General features: G+C 50.6%; 2 protein-coding genes across 2 annotated transcripts in view; one reads left to right on the top strand and one right to left on the bottom strand.

The window, feature by feature from the left end:
• gli3 (GLI family zinc finger 3) overlaps positions 1-4656 on the top strand; it is a 72870-nt gene extending 68214 nt beyond the window's left edge. Inside the window, 3 exon segments of the mRNA XM_057013450.1 lie at positions 32-425; positions 754-1578; positions 1581-4656. Coding sequence (XP_056869430.1) covers positions 32-425; positions 754-1578; positions 1581-3073 — 2712 coding nt within the window. The 3' untranslated portion in view covers positions 3074-4656.
• Positions 4657-4891: 235 nt separating this feature from the next.
• Positions 4892-11567, bottom strand: prpf4bb (pre-mRNA processing factor 4Bb). The gene is made up of 16 exons (XM_057013452.1): positions 11433-11567; positions 10260-10338; positions 9042-10186; positions 8804-8965; positions 8560-8718; positions 8389-8470; positions 8050-8251; positions 7505-7578; positions 7342-7432; positions 7090-7237; positions 6881-7018; positions 6659-6812; positions 6468-6582; positions 6240-6391; positions 6067-6153; positions 4892-5979 (listed from the first exon to the last, which is right to left on the bottom strand). The coding sequence occupies exons 1-16, from the start codon at positions 11489-11491 to the stop codon at positions 5776-5778; spliced, it is 3051 nt and encodes a 1016-aa protein (XP_056869432.1). The 5' UTR covers positions 11492-11567; the 3' UTR covers positions 4892-5775.
• Positions 11568-12546: the final 979 nt, after the last annotated feature.

The following is a 12546-nucleotide window of genomic DNA, read 5'->3' as shown; positions in this document are numbered from 1 at the left end:
AAAGTGTTTCTTTGCCCCGATCATCTGTCAGACGTCTCAGCCAAGCCCTGGCGGTCAGTCTACATGCAGCAGTGACCAGTCCCCCGTCAGCACCTATCCCTACAGTAGAGTCCAGCTTGCTGTGAGTGCCGGACGCTCGCCAGGGGAGGGGCTAGAGGAGAATGAGGAGAAAGAGGAAAATGAGGAGGCGGATGAGGAAGGCGAGGAGGGTGAGCAGGCCCCCATCATGGACTCCACGGTGTCCACGGCATCCACGGCCATGCTGACCCTGCAGGCTAGGCGGGGCGTGGGCCGCCCCCTGCGCTGGATGGAGCACGTCAAGATGGAGAGGCTGAAGCAGGTGAACGAAGCGCTGCCCAGGCTGGGGCCCCTGTCCCCGACACCGCCCCCAAAGGTTGCCACGTTACCCAACATCCTGGGGAAGGGTGAGATTCACTTCTGTTCCGTTTTTTTTTAGTATCGTTTAGAGGTGGCAAGGTAGAGCGGGAGAAATAATCCAGAAAATCCCTGCTGCCCGTTTCAGCTGAAGCTTTGAGGCAAAAACTCATGCTTAAAATGAACGGTTACGCTACAAATTCATATCAAGTCCGATCAGCTGTGTATCGTATCGGAGGAACGAGCACATAACGATGTTTCATGGCCGTGTGCCTGAGAGGATCTGTGTGCTGAATCTGTCTCAAAACTGCTGTAATTTCCCCTTTTTTTTTGGAGTTTCCGGAGTTTCTTACACCTCTGGTTTGTGCGTGTTTCCAGGATCTTGCCTGGGCAGACAGTGGGGGGTGACTGCTCCTCAGCCGCCCATCAACGGGGAGCTCGGCAGCACGGAGCTCACTGTGCTGAACTTGCTCCGGGACCGGCGGGACAGCAGCGGCAGCGCCGCCAGTTCCGCCTACCTGAGCAGCAGCCGGCGCTCCTCGGGCATCTCCCCCTGCTTCTCCAGTCGGCGCTCCAGCCAGGCCTCCCAGAACGAAGCCACGACGGCCGCTGCCCACCACCGCCGCCTCCACAACCTCAGCTCCACCGACTCCTACGACCCCATATCGACGGACGCCTCGCGCCGGTCGAGCGAGGCGAGTCACTGCGGAGGCGGGGCGGGGGGAGGGGGTGGAGGACCGCTCTCTGGCGGCTGCGGAGGTGTGTTTGGATTAGGCGTCGGAGGGGGAGGGGGGTCGCGCGGCATGCTCAGCTTGACTCCAGCGCAGCATTACCACTTGAAAGCCAAATATGCGGCGGCGACGGGCGGCCCGCCTCCCACGCCTCTGCCCAGCATGGAGCGCGTGATGGATGACGGTGGCAGCAACCAGACGCTGCCCCCTCTGGTCAGGCCGCACCGCTGCAGCGAGAGTTCGTGGGGAAACACAGGTGGTTACGTGGGGCATTCAGGTTCCAGAAGGAGGGTCCTCTATCCTGGCGAGGGAGCGTTGAATAGAAACAGGAGGGCCAGTGATCCCGTGAGAACGCAGGCTCCCGATGCGTGCGGTTTGCCTCCGGTGCAGCGCTTCAGCAGCCTCAACAACCTCCATCCTCTCCCACCTCTGGCTCATCATTCTATCCCCGAAAACTGCAGCCTCAGTCTCCAGGTTCCACACGCTCGGAGGGGAACATGCAGAGATTCCTGCAGCATTCGACGTACAACACTAGCATAGCAGAACACGCAGCATTAGAAGCTCTGGCAATGGAGGAAGATGGAGGTTCTGGCTTCCTGCTTGGGGATGAGGATATGCTACCAGATGACCTGGTGCAGTATCTCCACTCGCAGGTTCAGTCAGATAGTTTGTCCCTTTTGAACATTGAGGACCAACTAGCTTCCAGCCAAAGGGACACCTCCTATCCATCCATGGAGGAGTTCGAGCAGATCCAGTCCTCAGGGTTGGACATGTCCTACCCTGGGTCCCACAGTCTCCAGCACCAGATAGCAGAGCAGAAAAGCCCGAGCAGTCTTCCCATCCAATGGAACGAAGTCAGCTCTGGTAGTGCTGACAGGTCTCCTCACAGGAAACAGAACCAGCAGACAGCGTATGGAAGGTGGACAGGTTCAGGAAATGGATGTGCATCTGCACCATTTGGCAGGTTCCAGAACATGGTGGTTCAGCAGCAAGTGCCCCTTGAATTTCAGAACAATTGTCCCAATGCCAGTCAGCCTCAAGGTGCTTGTAGTGTGAACCCTGCGGTGAAGCTGGAGACATTACCCAACTCCTGTATGGAACTGCGAGGCACCCGAGGGACCATTGGAAGATCTACCTTCCCACAGGGCCTTGACGGCCCCCATCCTCAAGTCTTTAAACAGCAGCCTGCCAACGGAGCTCCAAGACAGAGTCACTCCCAGCTGAAACACCATAGCACGACCCCGTCGCAGGATGGAGCCGGTCCCGGCTCCTCCCTCAACAACCTCTCCGGCCTCTCTCATGGAACTGCTCTATCTCTGCATCGGCAGGTCCACGTTCCTCACCCGCCCAACAGCTACAGAACCTTTGTCAGGGCCCAACAGGGTCACAATTCCAGCAACATGCTGACCAACACTAAGCAACAACTGATGCGGAGGAATGGGGATCACTGTTCTCTTGCACATCAGGTATCAGGGCTGAAGCTGGAGGCCCCGGACCAGGGATACTCGGAGAGCGGGTATGGCCAGTCCCTCTCTTACGGAGAAGGGGACTGTAAAGCCTCCTCTTTCCTGGCTCTGAAGGACCAGTGCTTACTCGGCTCCATCACTGAGCCGCTCGGGCAAAGTGAAGGCATCAACGGCACGGCCCCAGTTGCCCTCCTCTCCCCTGGGGCAGACCAGGTGACCAGCACAGTGGACAGCCTTGGGCCTCCATTAGATCAAGGCACAAGCCTGGATTTTGGCGCGATCCTCGAGGATGGCTTCGACCAGGGCAGCCTGGGGTCGGGACTGCTGAGTCCCTCCATCTTCCAGGCCATGTCCAGGACCTCATCGCGCCTCACCACCCCTCGAGCATCCGCAGCCTTCCACAGTGTGGCGCCGGGACTAAACAACATGGCGATCGGAGACATGAGTTCTCTCCTCACGACACTCGCGGAAGAGAGCAAGTTCCTGGCTATCATGCAGTAGTCGCTCGCCCGCTCGCTCTCTCTCTCTCTCCTCCACTCCTTCTTTCTCCCCTCAGACGGAAAATACAAAAACAGAAAAACTCTGGTGGTTTACGTGAAGACAAAGACCAAAGCGGCGATTCTAAGAACTTCAGAACGTACTTAAAGTGTTGTGGAACAGGCGCTTGTTGATCCCGTTGAGGTTGTAAAAGGATCATCCCAGAAAGAAATGGGATGCGTCAAAATTATGTATAGGCAAATAGTTCTATTCCTTTTCTGGAATGTAGGCTATTTTTGAAGCTCTTTGTATTACCAGGTGATGGCGAGCCAAAGCTCACCCCTTTGAAACAGTATTCTGTGTATCGTCACCGTTTTGCTGTACACTCCGATGGGTAAAAAAGTGCATGTATACAACGCAACCCTGTCTGTGTAAGTGGGACGACCCGGACCGTACCAAGTCGGCATCATTCTTACCGCACAAACTTTATGTACCGAGGTTTTATTCAGTGGTGTATTTACATTTGCTGTCATCTGTATGTTGCTTTTGTGAAGCTGTAAATGTTTCAGTGCTCCTACCAAGTCTTTTCTTTTTTGTCCTGAATGGTGTCGCGTCCAAAAATTGGACACATCCGAGTCTTCAAGACTTTCGACTAACGACATTTAGTCGGTCTCCTGACGTTTCCACTAAGTAGTAGTTGGGCAAATGTTGGAACGGTACTTCATGATGGGGTTTGCTTTTCCACGGGGGGGGGGGGTCTCCAGAGGGAAAGGCACCACACCTGTACCACTTGGTAGAGACACAGCTTACGGTACTCAAAAGTGTATATAACTATTTTTGAATTCTGTTGTGATAATCCTGGTTGTCGAGTTGCACGGTTGTTCCGAGCCGATATGGACACTTCCTCCAGTATTCTTTTGTAAGCTCAAGGGATTCGAGAGCTTTCGATGGCGCGAACGACCAGGTTTGGCTCACAGCACATATTAATAAATGCTGTAAAATTGTTGCTTTTTTTTGTTGTTTTTCCCCTCCAAAGCGCTTAAATTCAGAACATGTACTGCCACTGAGTATTGCGGATTGTCAACAGTGTTAGCATCTTGCCTCGCAGTGTCAACGAGGTACTTTTGACGGTTGGTACGTTTTCCATTAAACTTTTAGCCAGGCATTTTGTTTCCAAAAAGTAGAAACGGTCTCCTTTAAAGGGAGGAACACACATTGAGGGATGTGCCTTATAAGAAACTGCCTGTCGATCAAGAGAACGATCACTGCCAATCTTCTGTTGGGAATTATGGGAAAGTTAAACGTTTAAAGTAAATGACAGAACAATTTCTAGGTCAAATCTGAAGATGGAAAACATTAAGATTTGTGAAATGCATCCTACTTTTGTTTGTGTTCACATTTATTGTGCTCTTTTATACGTGACATGTAAATACTATATAATTTCTGTAGGTTTAGCAGAAATGGGGAGCAAAGAACTGACTTTAAAAGCAGGGATTCCCGGGCACTGAGGGATCTGGTCCAGCGCTGAACCAGAGCAGCCACTTTGCTCTTTTATAAAAAAAAAATAAAAAAATGTTTGTATGGTTTTAATAAAAATTTAAATTCTATTCCATGTCTGTTCTTTTCAAGTTGGGTTTGGGATGAAAGAATAAAAGGCAAAGACAGAGTGAGAACATAACTTTTGCACATCAATATGGATCAAAGCACCTCCACACATGTCACACAAGATGATCACTTAATAAAAAATAGACTTTAGTTTTAAAAGCATTAGTCGGCCTTTGAACGGAGCGCCCTCTGCTGGCCACCGCGAAGCACTACAGCACCGAAGTAGAAGGAAGCAGGTTGGTGTAGAATAGGAAACATTTTATTACTAAAAAGTTGTCTTATACCGAGATGCTCTTTCAGCAACATTTCCACGACAATTCTTTATTGAAATCACAAGTTGTTTTTTTTAACCATTTCATGGGAAACAAAAAGCTTTCACATGAAATGAATGTTACGGTGGTCTATATACAGTAACAGGAGGAGGGAGGTGACAGCTGTGGCTTCCACAGGCCAGTTTTGGGGTGTTTTTAAACACAGCTCAAAGAGGAGGCACTTGAACGTGAGCCTTATCAGAGCCAGGACCTGGCCGGAGTGCTGCAAGGGGGAGGGGAGGAGAGTTTTTTAAAAATTCCAAAAACTGAAAACAATTATGTTTAAAACAAAAAAAAAAAACGAGGAGTACATCATATGCATCTGGATCCTTCTGCTCAGAGCTCGTCTGAGGGTCTTGGTGGTGGCGGGCTTCTGTAATGTGGGACTCTGATGCACGCTGACGCAGGCCTGCGCCACAGAAACCAAACACGGTGCACATTCAAAAGCATGCGTTGCCCTGGAGGAGATGGTTCATCGGCGGCTACAACAAAAGCTCGACTCTGCTGCTAGAGATTGCATCACTATGTACAGGAATTATACTTCTCTTTAAAACATCTCTCACTCCCAATGCCGGTTAAATTTAAGAAAAAATAAAATAAACAAAAAAGGAACTGCGTTGTCGGGTGTGTAAATCAGCCTCTACCGTTTCGATTACCTATTTACAATAAAACATGGAATATGAATCCTGAAACCAACTCAAGTTGAGGAAGAACTAGCGTCCATGATGTTCTGACCAGTCGGCGTTCGTGTCAGAGATGCTGTAGTGGTTGGTTCCGTGTCTGTTCCGAGCCCGTGAGGCGTTCAGGCGCTCAGATCTTCTCCTGGATGAACGGGTGCTGCAGCGCCTGGTTGATGCTGATGCGTTTGGCCGGGTCCAGCATCAGGGTGCCGTCCAGCAGGTCCTTCAGCTGCATTACCTTCTTCCTCTGGTCCTCCGGGAGCCGCTGGCCCCCGATCATGTCTGCCAGCAGGTCTTTGGTGGGGTTCATGGTGCTCATCACGGTCACCTTTTCCTGAAGAACAGCACATGAAGAAGACGTGACGGAACAGCCCAAAAAAAAAAAAAAATCATCAAGAGCTGCAGGAGAAGGAAGTTTTACCCTTTCTGTCACTTTGTCAACTTCAATGTAGAGGAAGTTCAAGTTCTGATCGAAGTGCTGGTCTTTGAACAAGCCTTTACGGATCATCTGAGGGAAGAAGAGCACGGCGTTGCGTCAGTCGAACACAGCTCACATCGACTTGGAAATACCAACAATAACTGATGCAACTTTACCTTGTTGGGCATCTTGCCCTTGAGGTCCATAGCCAGCTTGATCATGTGGTTGTTAGAAGATCCAGGAAAGAGGATTTTTCCCGTGTACAGCTCGTATAAAGTGCAGCCCACAGACCACATGTCAATCCCATAGTCATAGGGCTTCCCTATAACTGAGGCAGAAGCAGGATGTGAGCGGGGCCCTGGTCCACACAGCCCTTCAAACCTGCCCCAACAACTGACACTTACTGATTTCTGGAGCTCGGTAGAACCTGCTCACCAGGTACGGGGTGATGTCATTGTCGGCAACGTGAGAGGCGGAACCAAAATCGCACAGCTTCAAGATGGTCTTTGACTCGTTCACCTTTGGCAGGCACAAACATTAGGACGCGCGTCGCCGCAACACTCGTGGTTTTTAAGGACAGAAACCTTGGACCCACCAGGATGTTGTCTGGCTTGATATCGGCGTGGAGGATGTTGCATCGCTTGAGCAGCTTGAGAGCCAGGAACAGCTGCTGGCTGTAGGAGCGCACGGCCTTAATGTGCAGTCCCACGTCCTTCCCGTACTTCTTCAGCACCTCTCGCAGGTTCATGCTGCAGATGAGACCGTAGCAGAGTTAACGAACGCACATCTGACGGCGGTGACCCCGCTTCCTCTTTACCTGAGCGGCTCAAACACGAGACACAGGTGCTGCTTGTGGTAGAAATGCCTGAAGAGGCGAAGGCAGTGGAACTTGTCGTCGGGGTCGGCGTCATTCAGCTTCTTGAGGAACTCCAACTCTTTCAAACCCGTCTTCTGCCTGCAAGAGGATGGCGTTTTACAGGCGGATCGACCCAACGTTTGACCGCCGCTTTGGTCGGTCGGACTCACATGAGCTCGTTGTTACGGATGATCTTGACTGCCACCTCCTGGCCAGCCCTGGCAGTGTCCCTGGCTCGGATCACGTTGCTGAACACGCCCTGACCCGTGTAGCCATAAACGTCGTAGCGTTTGTCCAGCGTCTCCCCGATGTTGACCCCTAATAGGAGCAAAGTTCAAACACTGATACTGAAGCAAAGTGCGAGCACAGCAGACTCTGGAGTCTCGCCAGGCGCCTGACAACGGTTACGGGACGGTCCTTACTGTAGTAGCCTTCAGCATCGGTCCAGTTGTCCCTGAGGTTGGGGTTCTCCTTGAAGTCCTTCCCTACACCTGCGGCCCTCATCCTCGCACTCTGCAGGACCCAAACTTAATCAAAATCACCGTTTTTTGGACTTATTTCCAACAGTAAACTTCAGCTGCTTACGTCGAAGTCTGCGGCGAACAAAGCATCGGACTCTGTAAACATGTCGGGGGCCGACGGCCTCTTGGGGTTGGCTCCTGAAACACACAGACAACAATAAAAGGATGCAGGCGTGAGTTTCTGTCCTTCTGCTGGGTTGTAAAACACAATATCTGGAACATGTGTTTGATTCACATACTCTGCAGAGCTCAAAATATGCTGCAGGGGGCAGAGACAACCAGGCTTTGGATTACAAGCCAGCAACTGAATGAACACATGACAGAAAGACACAAAATTAAAAATCCCTGCATCACACAAGTCGGAACTGAACTGGCTTTCCTTCACATCCGCACGGCTGGTTTTGGTTTGTCAGAATGGTTTCCTCAGGAAGACGTCAACACGGCTCAGATGTATAACGTGCAGATTTGGCCGCTTCAAATTTCATTTTAACAATTACCAGGGGGTCGGAAAATAGTTTAGCGTCTATTTTCACTCCTGATGGCAAAGTTCATTCAGTTGGCCTTGTATGCTGACATGCACACAAACGCGGTGGTGGCGGCGGGCCGTACCGTCTTTCTCCTGGGCGATGAGGTTGTGCTTGGCTTTGATGCTGGCCTCGAAGGTGTTGAGGTTCTCCCGCTCGTACTCCTTCACGTCTGCCGCCGCTCGCTCCAGGATGTCGTCGGGAGAGGGGGAACGGCTGCGCGTGCTGCTCTGGGGGCTGCTGGGCTCCGATATCATGTTGCCGTCCTCGTTCCCGGCCTTGTATTTCTGAACAGTTTGGGAGGTTTGGACCGTGAGGGAACAGTGGAAACTCACAGTGTAGCGTGTCTCGAGGCGGTTGGACCACAACAGACCCGGAACGGCTTTGTCTGGAGTCCTGTGACACCTCGGAGGTACATACAGACCTGGACAATGGCCATCCGCTGCTGCCGACGCTGTTCAATGAGTGCTTCTTCGTCTATCTCCTCCCCATCAAAATCCTCCAAACTGCAACCAGACATACGGTGTCAGAACACGGCCGCCCCCCCGTGAGGAACGCCCACATCGCCACATGCCCGCGGGACTCATTCACTCACACTTCTTCCTCGGACGACTCCTGGTCCACCTTCATTCCCTCGGAGAGGCTGCCCTTGAACTTGTCCTCGTCGCGGCTGTGTCGTCTCCTCCTGTCCCGGTTGCGGGACGACGAGCGCCTGTACTGTCTCAGCCTCCCATATCGGTCTCTTTCCATTGACCTGCGTGATAGAATTGCTTGATGTTCCAAAGTTTTGGGATCTGAGACCGTATGTGAACCGGCTGCTAACATGTCAACGTAATCACCTGTGTCTCATTGGGGAGCGTCTGCGGGGCGAAGAGCGAGAGCGTCGCCGTGGCGATGGGGACCTTCGTCTCAGGGGCGAGCGACTTATCCTGCGGCGAGGGGCCGATCTGGGACTGGTATCTCGGGATCGATCCCTGCCGAAGTCTGGCCGATAGCGCTTCCTGTAGAAACAGACGGTCAGTAAAGAAACAGGAAACTCCGCTACACGCGTCTCTACAATGGGCTCGGTTCTCTAACCTCACAGGTGAGTCCTGGCGGTCCATCTCCCTCCTCCTGACACTGAAGTCAGGTGAGCGGCTGCGGCCTCTGCGGGGAGGAGTCCTCGTCCTGGAGGGGGAGTGGCTGCGTTTGGACGTCCTTTCTGAGGTGCTTGCTGGGGGGTGGTGGGCGTCTCTGTGGCGCGGCGAGGCGCTGCGTTTCCGAGCGGGGCTGTGAGGCGCTCGTCTGTGAGGGGAGCGGTTCTCTTTACCTGAAGAAGCGTCCTTAGATGGCGACTTGCCAGGCCGCTTGTCCCGCTCGGCCTCTGAACGGCTTGGCCTTTCTCGCCGTGGCGATCTGGACTGACGACTCGCCCTCTCCTGGTTTGGTCTGTCGTCCTGCTGGGAGGAGGAACGTTTGTCAGAACGGCTGCTTTTCTGTTCTCCTCTCATGTTAGAGGGGGAGTCAGACTTCCTGGTTCTTTCCTTGGACCTGTCAGTGCTGTCTGCACGCTTTCTGTCTTTAGATCGGCTCCTGGCGCGGCCTCTTTCCTTCACAGCCGTGTCCTTGGGGGTTTTGGTCATCTTGTCCTTGGTCTCCTTGGTTTGTTCTAGCCTGTTTCCAGATCTACTCCTACTCCGGTGCCTGGCACTGGCCTTACCTCCCTCTATTGAGTCCCGTCTAGATTTCCCACTTTTCCCCTTTCTGGGAGTTGCAGGTTTGCCAGAACTCCGCTGATGCTGCTCTCCGTTTCGAATGCGCGCTTCTCCATCTTCTTCAGATCCAGAGTTGTAACCCTGGAGAATCAAGCCCATTCCAGACTGAACCTTCCCCTCCATCAGCTGGCTGTCCAACTCAGCTTTAATCATGGCCCTCTGTTTTTCCAAATCCTCGAGCAAAGCCCTGTCGTCCAAACTGGGATTTCCAGAGGAGGGAGAGGAGTCGCCTTTTCTGTGGCTGGAGGAGCCGAAGATGATGGCGGCGGAGGGAGAGGAGCCTTCCTTGCGTTTGTGTTTCCTGTGTTTGTGACGATGCTTCCGCTTTCGGTCCTTGTCCTCATCCGAGGCGTGTTTGTGCTTTTTGTGCTTACTGCGGTGCTTGTGTTTTTTCCTCTTGTGTTTACCACTGCTGCTGTGGTGTTTGGACCCTTCTTCCGTTTTCTCGCCATTATTTACTGCCAGCCCCTATGGAAACGAAAGGAACAACAAATTAGCCCGATATGCAGATAATAACGATCTTTGAAGATGGATCTCCTACCTCCTCTTCCTCCTCTTCTTCCGACATGTCTCCACTGTCCTCGTTTCCACTTCTATCCTGGCTTTCCAGATCCTGTTTCCTATTTAGGAATACACATACATTTTTTTTCCATGTTTTTAAAAAGTCAAATGCATCTTACACAAAGGTATATTTTCACTGGAACAGGTAGGATGGCTGAATTACTAATAACATCAAGAGAGCCACAAGAGAGCTAAAATCCTAGTGTTATCTAATGCCATAAATCGGGAGTAATGTAAATTTACAACATGTTTACACCATAAACCGTAAAGGATAAGGAACAAAGAACGAGGTGCCCGGAAACCTGCTGCCCCGAGTAACCCATGGCAACCGGGAAAACACACAGCTAAAAAGTGCTGTGACTCTCACTACCAATGTTATCATTCACTAAATAATATCAGCCGCTTACGAATTAAAAATGCCGTCTTTCGATCGCATAAATGATCGACTTTTTAAAAAAAAAATGCATAAATTGCGTGCACGTTTTAAAAGCGCCAGAAAGAAAATTAAAAACCCAACGAGAATAAAATGACGCCTCCTTGAAAACTACTTATACCAATAATAATCGATTTATTGCGTAACTAGAATTCGACCCCAGACCCTGGAAAGGCGCAAAAGAACAGTTAAAAATCAAATTCAACTTCATTAATTGCCTTCCGCAATGAGCAGCCGCGTGGGGCCGCAATCTAAACTTTGAGTGATGGCACTTATTCGAGGCAAAGCGCCAAAATGTTTTACAGCCATTAACCGTAAACATGCTATGACGCGCTAAACCATCCTAGCGAACTTAATGCTAGTGAGCTACCGCCAGGTAACGTTAGCATTTAGCCACACTAACCTACATTACACGACCAGTGTGCGCGCTTAAAAAGGTCCGGCTGGCCGATATAACGTATGAGGCTGATGAATTATTAAAAGTGCACATAGCCCACTTGTAAACGACAAGTCTATGTAATACGCCTGTCGGGAAAGTTTATAGCACTTAAAACCTTAGCTAGCTAGCTCGGTTTGCCTCGCTGTGGCCCGGCAACATCGTTGGTCCTGCTCGTCTGACCTCGGGTGATATAAAGCAAAACTATCGGCTCATGTTTTCAACGTACGCACGCAGTTGCGTTCTTTCCCCACCGATGTCTCGTATTTTAATTCCTAACTTACACGTGCTCGTTTCCATTATTCATTCTTGAGGATGCGATGTCCATCTCAACCTCGGCCATTTTCCTTGGTTGAGAGGGCTTCTTCTTCTTCTTCGGCGATTAAAGAAACTCAAAATGAGGTACGTTGAAATTAAATCGGTGTAGCGCCCCCTGCAGCGCTGGCGCCGCATGTTTGGAGCACAAAAATGTGAAATCCGTCCACTAGGATGTACTAAACGTTTGTTTTCGTTTTCAGTCAGGGAAAAAAAAAGCACCTAAGTCTTTAACTGGCGGTAACCCGACGCGATAAGAAAAATAGGTCCAATAAACCTCCACGTTACATCTGATCACACATTTTCTATTATGAGTGTGTTTAACTTTGATCCATAATACTGTACGCTCCAGCTTGGGTGCAGATCAAACTCAGATCTGCTCTCTGATGTTGTCGTATTCGCAGAATGACTCAGAGTTAATGGGCTGTGTGGGTTTTTGGGGCCCCTCCTGCACCACAGGGCATTTTTGGGATTTCTTCTAGATGGCTGACAATGTTTCATTAGTACGCACACATTTATATCCCTCTGACGCACTCTTTGCAGGACTAGTGATATGAAACTGCAAAGTAATGTTTATTTTTAATGCTATAATTTTAGCCCAGTACACATGTAATAAATAATAAGCAGTTACGGTTGGTGGTGTTATGTGACTTACTAAAAACCTCATAATGCTTATTGTGATGTACCTGTGGATTCTTGCAGCAGTAATGGAGGCACAGTTGTCTTGTTTGTACCAGCAGAGAAGGTCGTGTCTCTACAGGTGTCTGATTCTGCTTTAGATGCGTTCATGTTTGTAGCTCGGACAACTTTGTGCATATTTAAAGGGATGTGTCATAAACACACCGCAGCGTTTAGAGCAGCCGCAGGCGTAAAGTCAGTATTTCACATCTGTTTGTGCACATTAATGATGGAACAATGTCCACCCGCCCCTCTGCACAAGCTCCTTGAAGCTCCAAGCAGATTTATGATAGTGTGAGCTGAGTTTTGAATTTTCATCATGAATCTCCTTTCCTGAGACTTTTATTGCTTTTGCAGCTTAAGCACAGACAAGGATTAGGCAGTAAAGCACAGACAACCGCTGTT

The sequence above is a fragment of the Takifugu flavidus genome, chromosome 17 (genome assembly GCF_003711565.1).
Source record: "Takifugu flavidus isolate HTHZ2018 chromosome 17, ASM371156v2, whole genome shotgun sequence".
Classification (NCBI taxonomy): domain Eukaryota; kingdom Metazoa; phylum Chordata; class Actinopteri; order Tetraodontiformes; family Tetraodontidae; genus Takifugu; species Takifugu flavidus.
The sequence above is the reverse complement of the archived record's forward strand: the minus strand, read 5'-3'. Positions and strand labels throughout refer to the sequence as shown.

Coding starts and splice junctions, on each gene's coding strand:
- prpf4bb (XM_057013452.1), bottom strand. CDS start 11,491: ATGGCCGAGGTTGAGATGGACATCGCATCCTCAAGAATGAATAATGGA. Junction 6,813..6,880: donor CTCGTGTTTGAGCCGCTCAG/GTAAAGAGGAAG, acceptor TCTCATCTGCAG/CATGAACCTGCGAGAGGTGC. Junction 6,583..6,658: donor TCAAGCCAGACAACATCCTG/GTGGGTCCAAGG, acceptor TGCCTGCCAAAG/GTGAACGAGTCAAAGACCAT.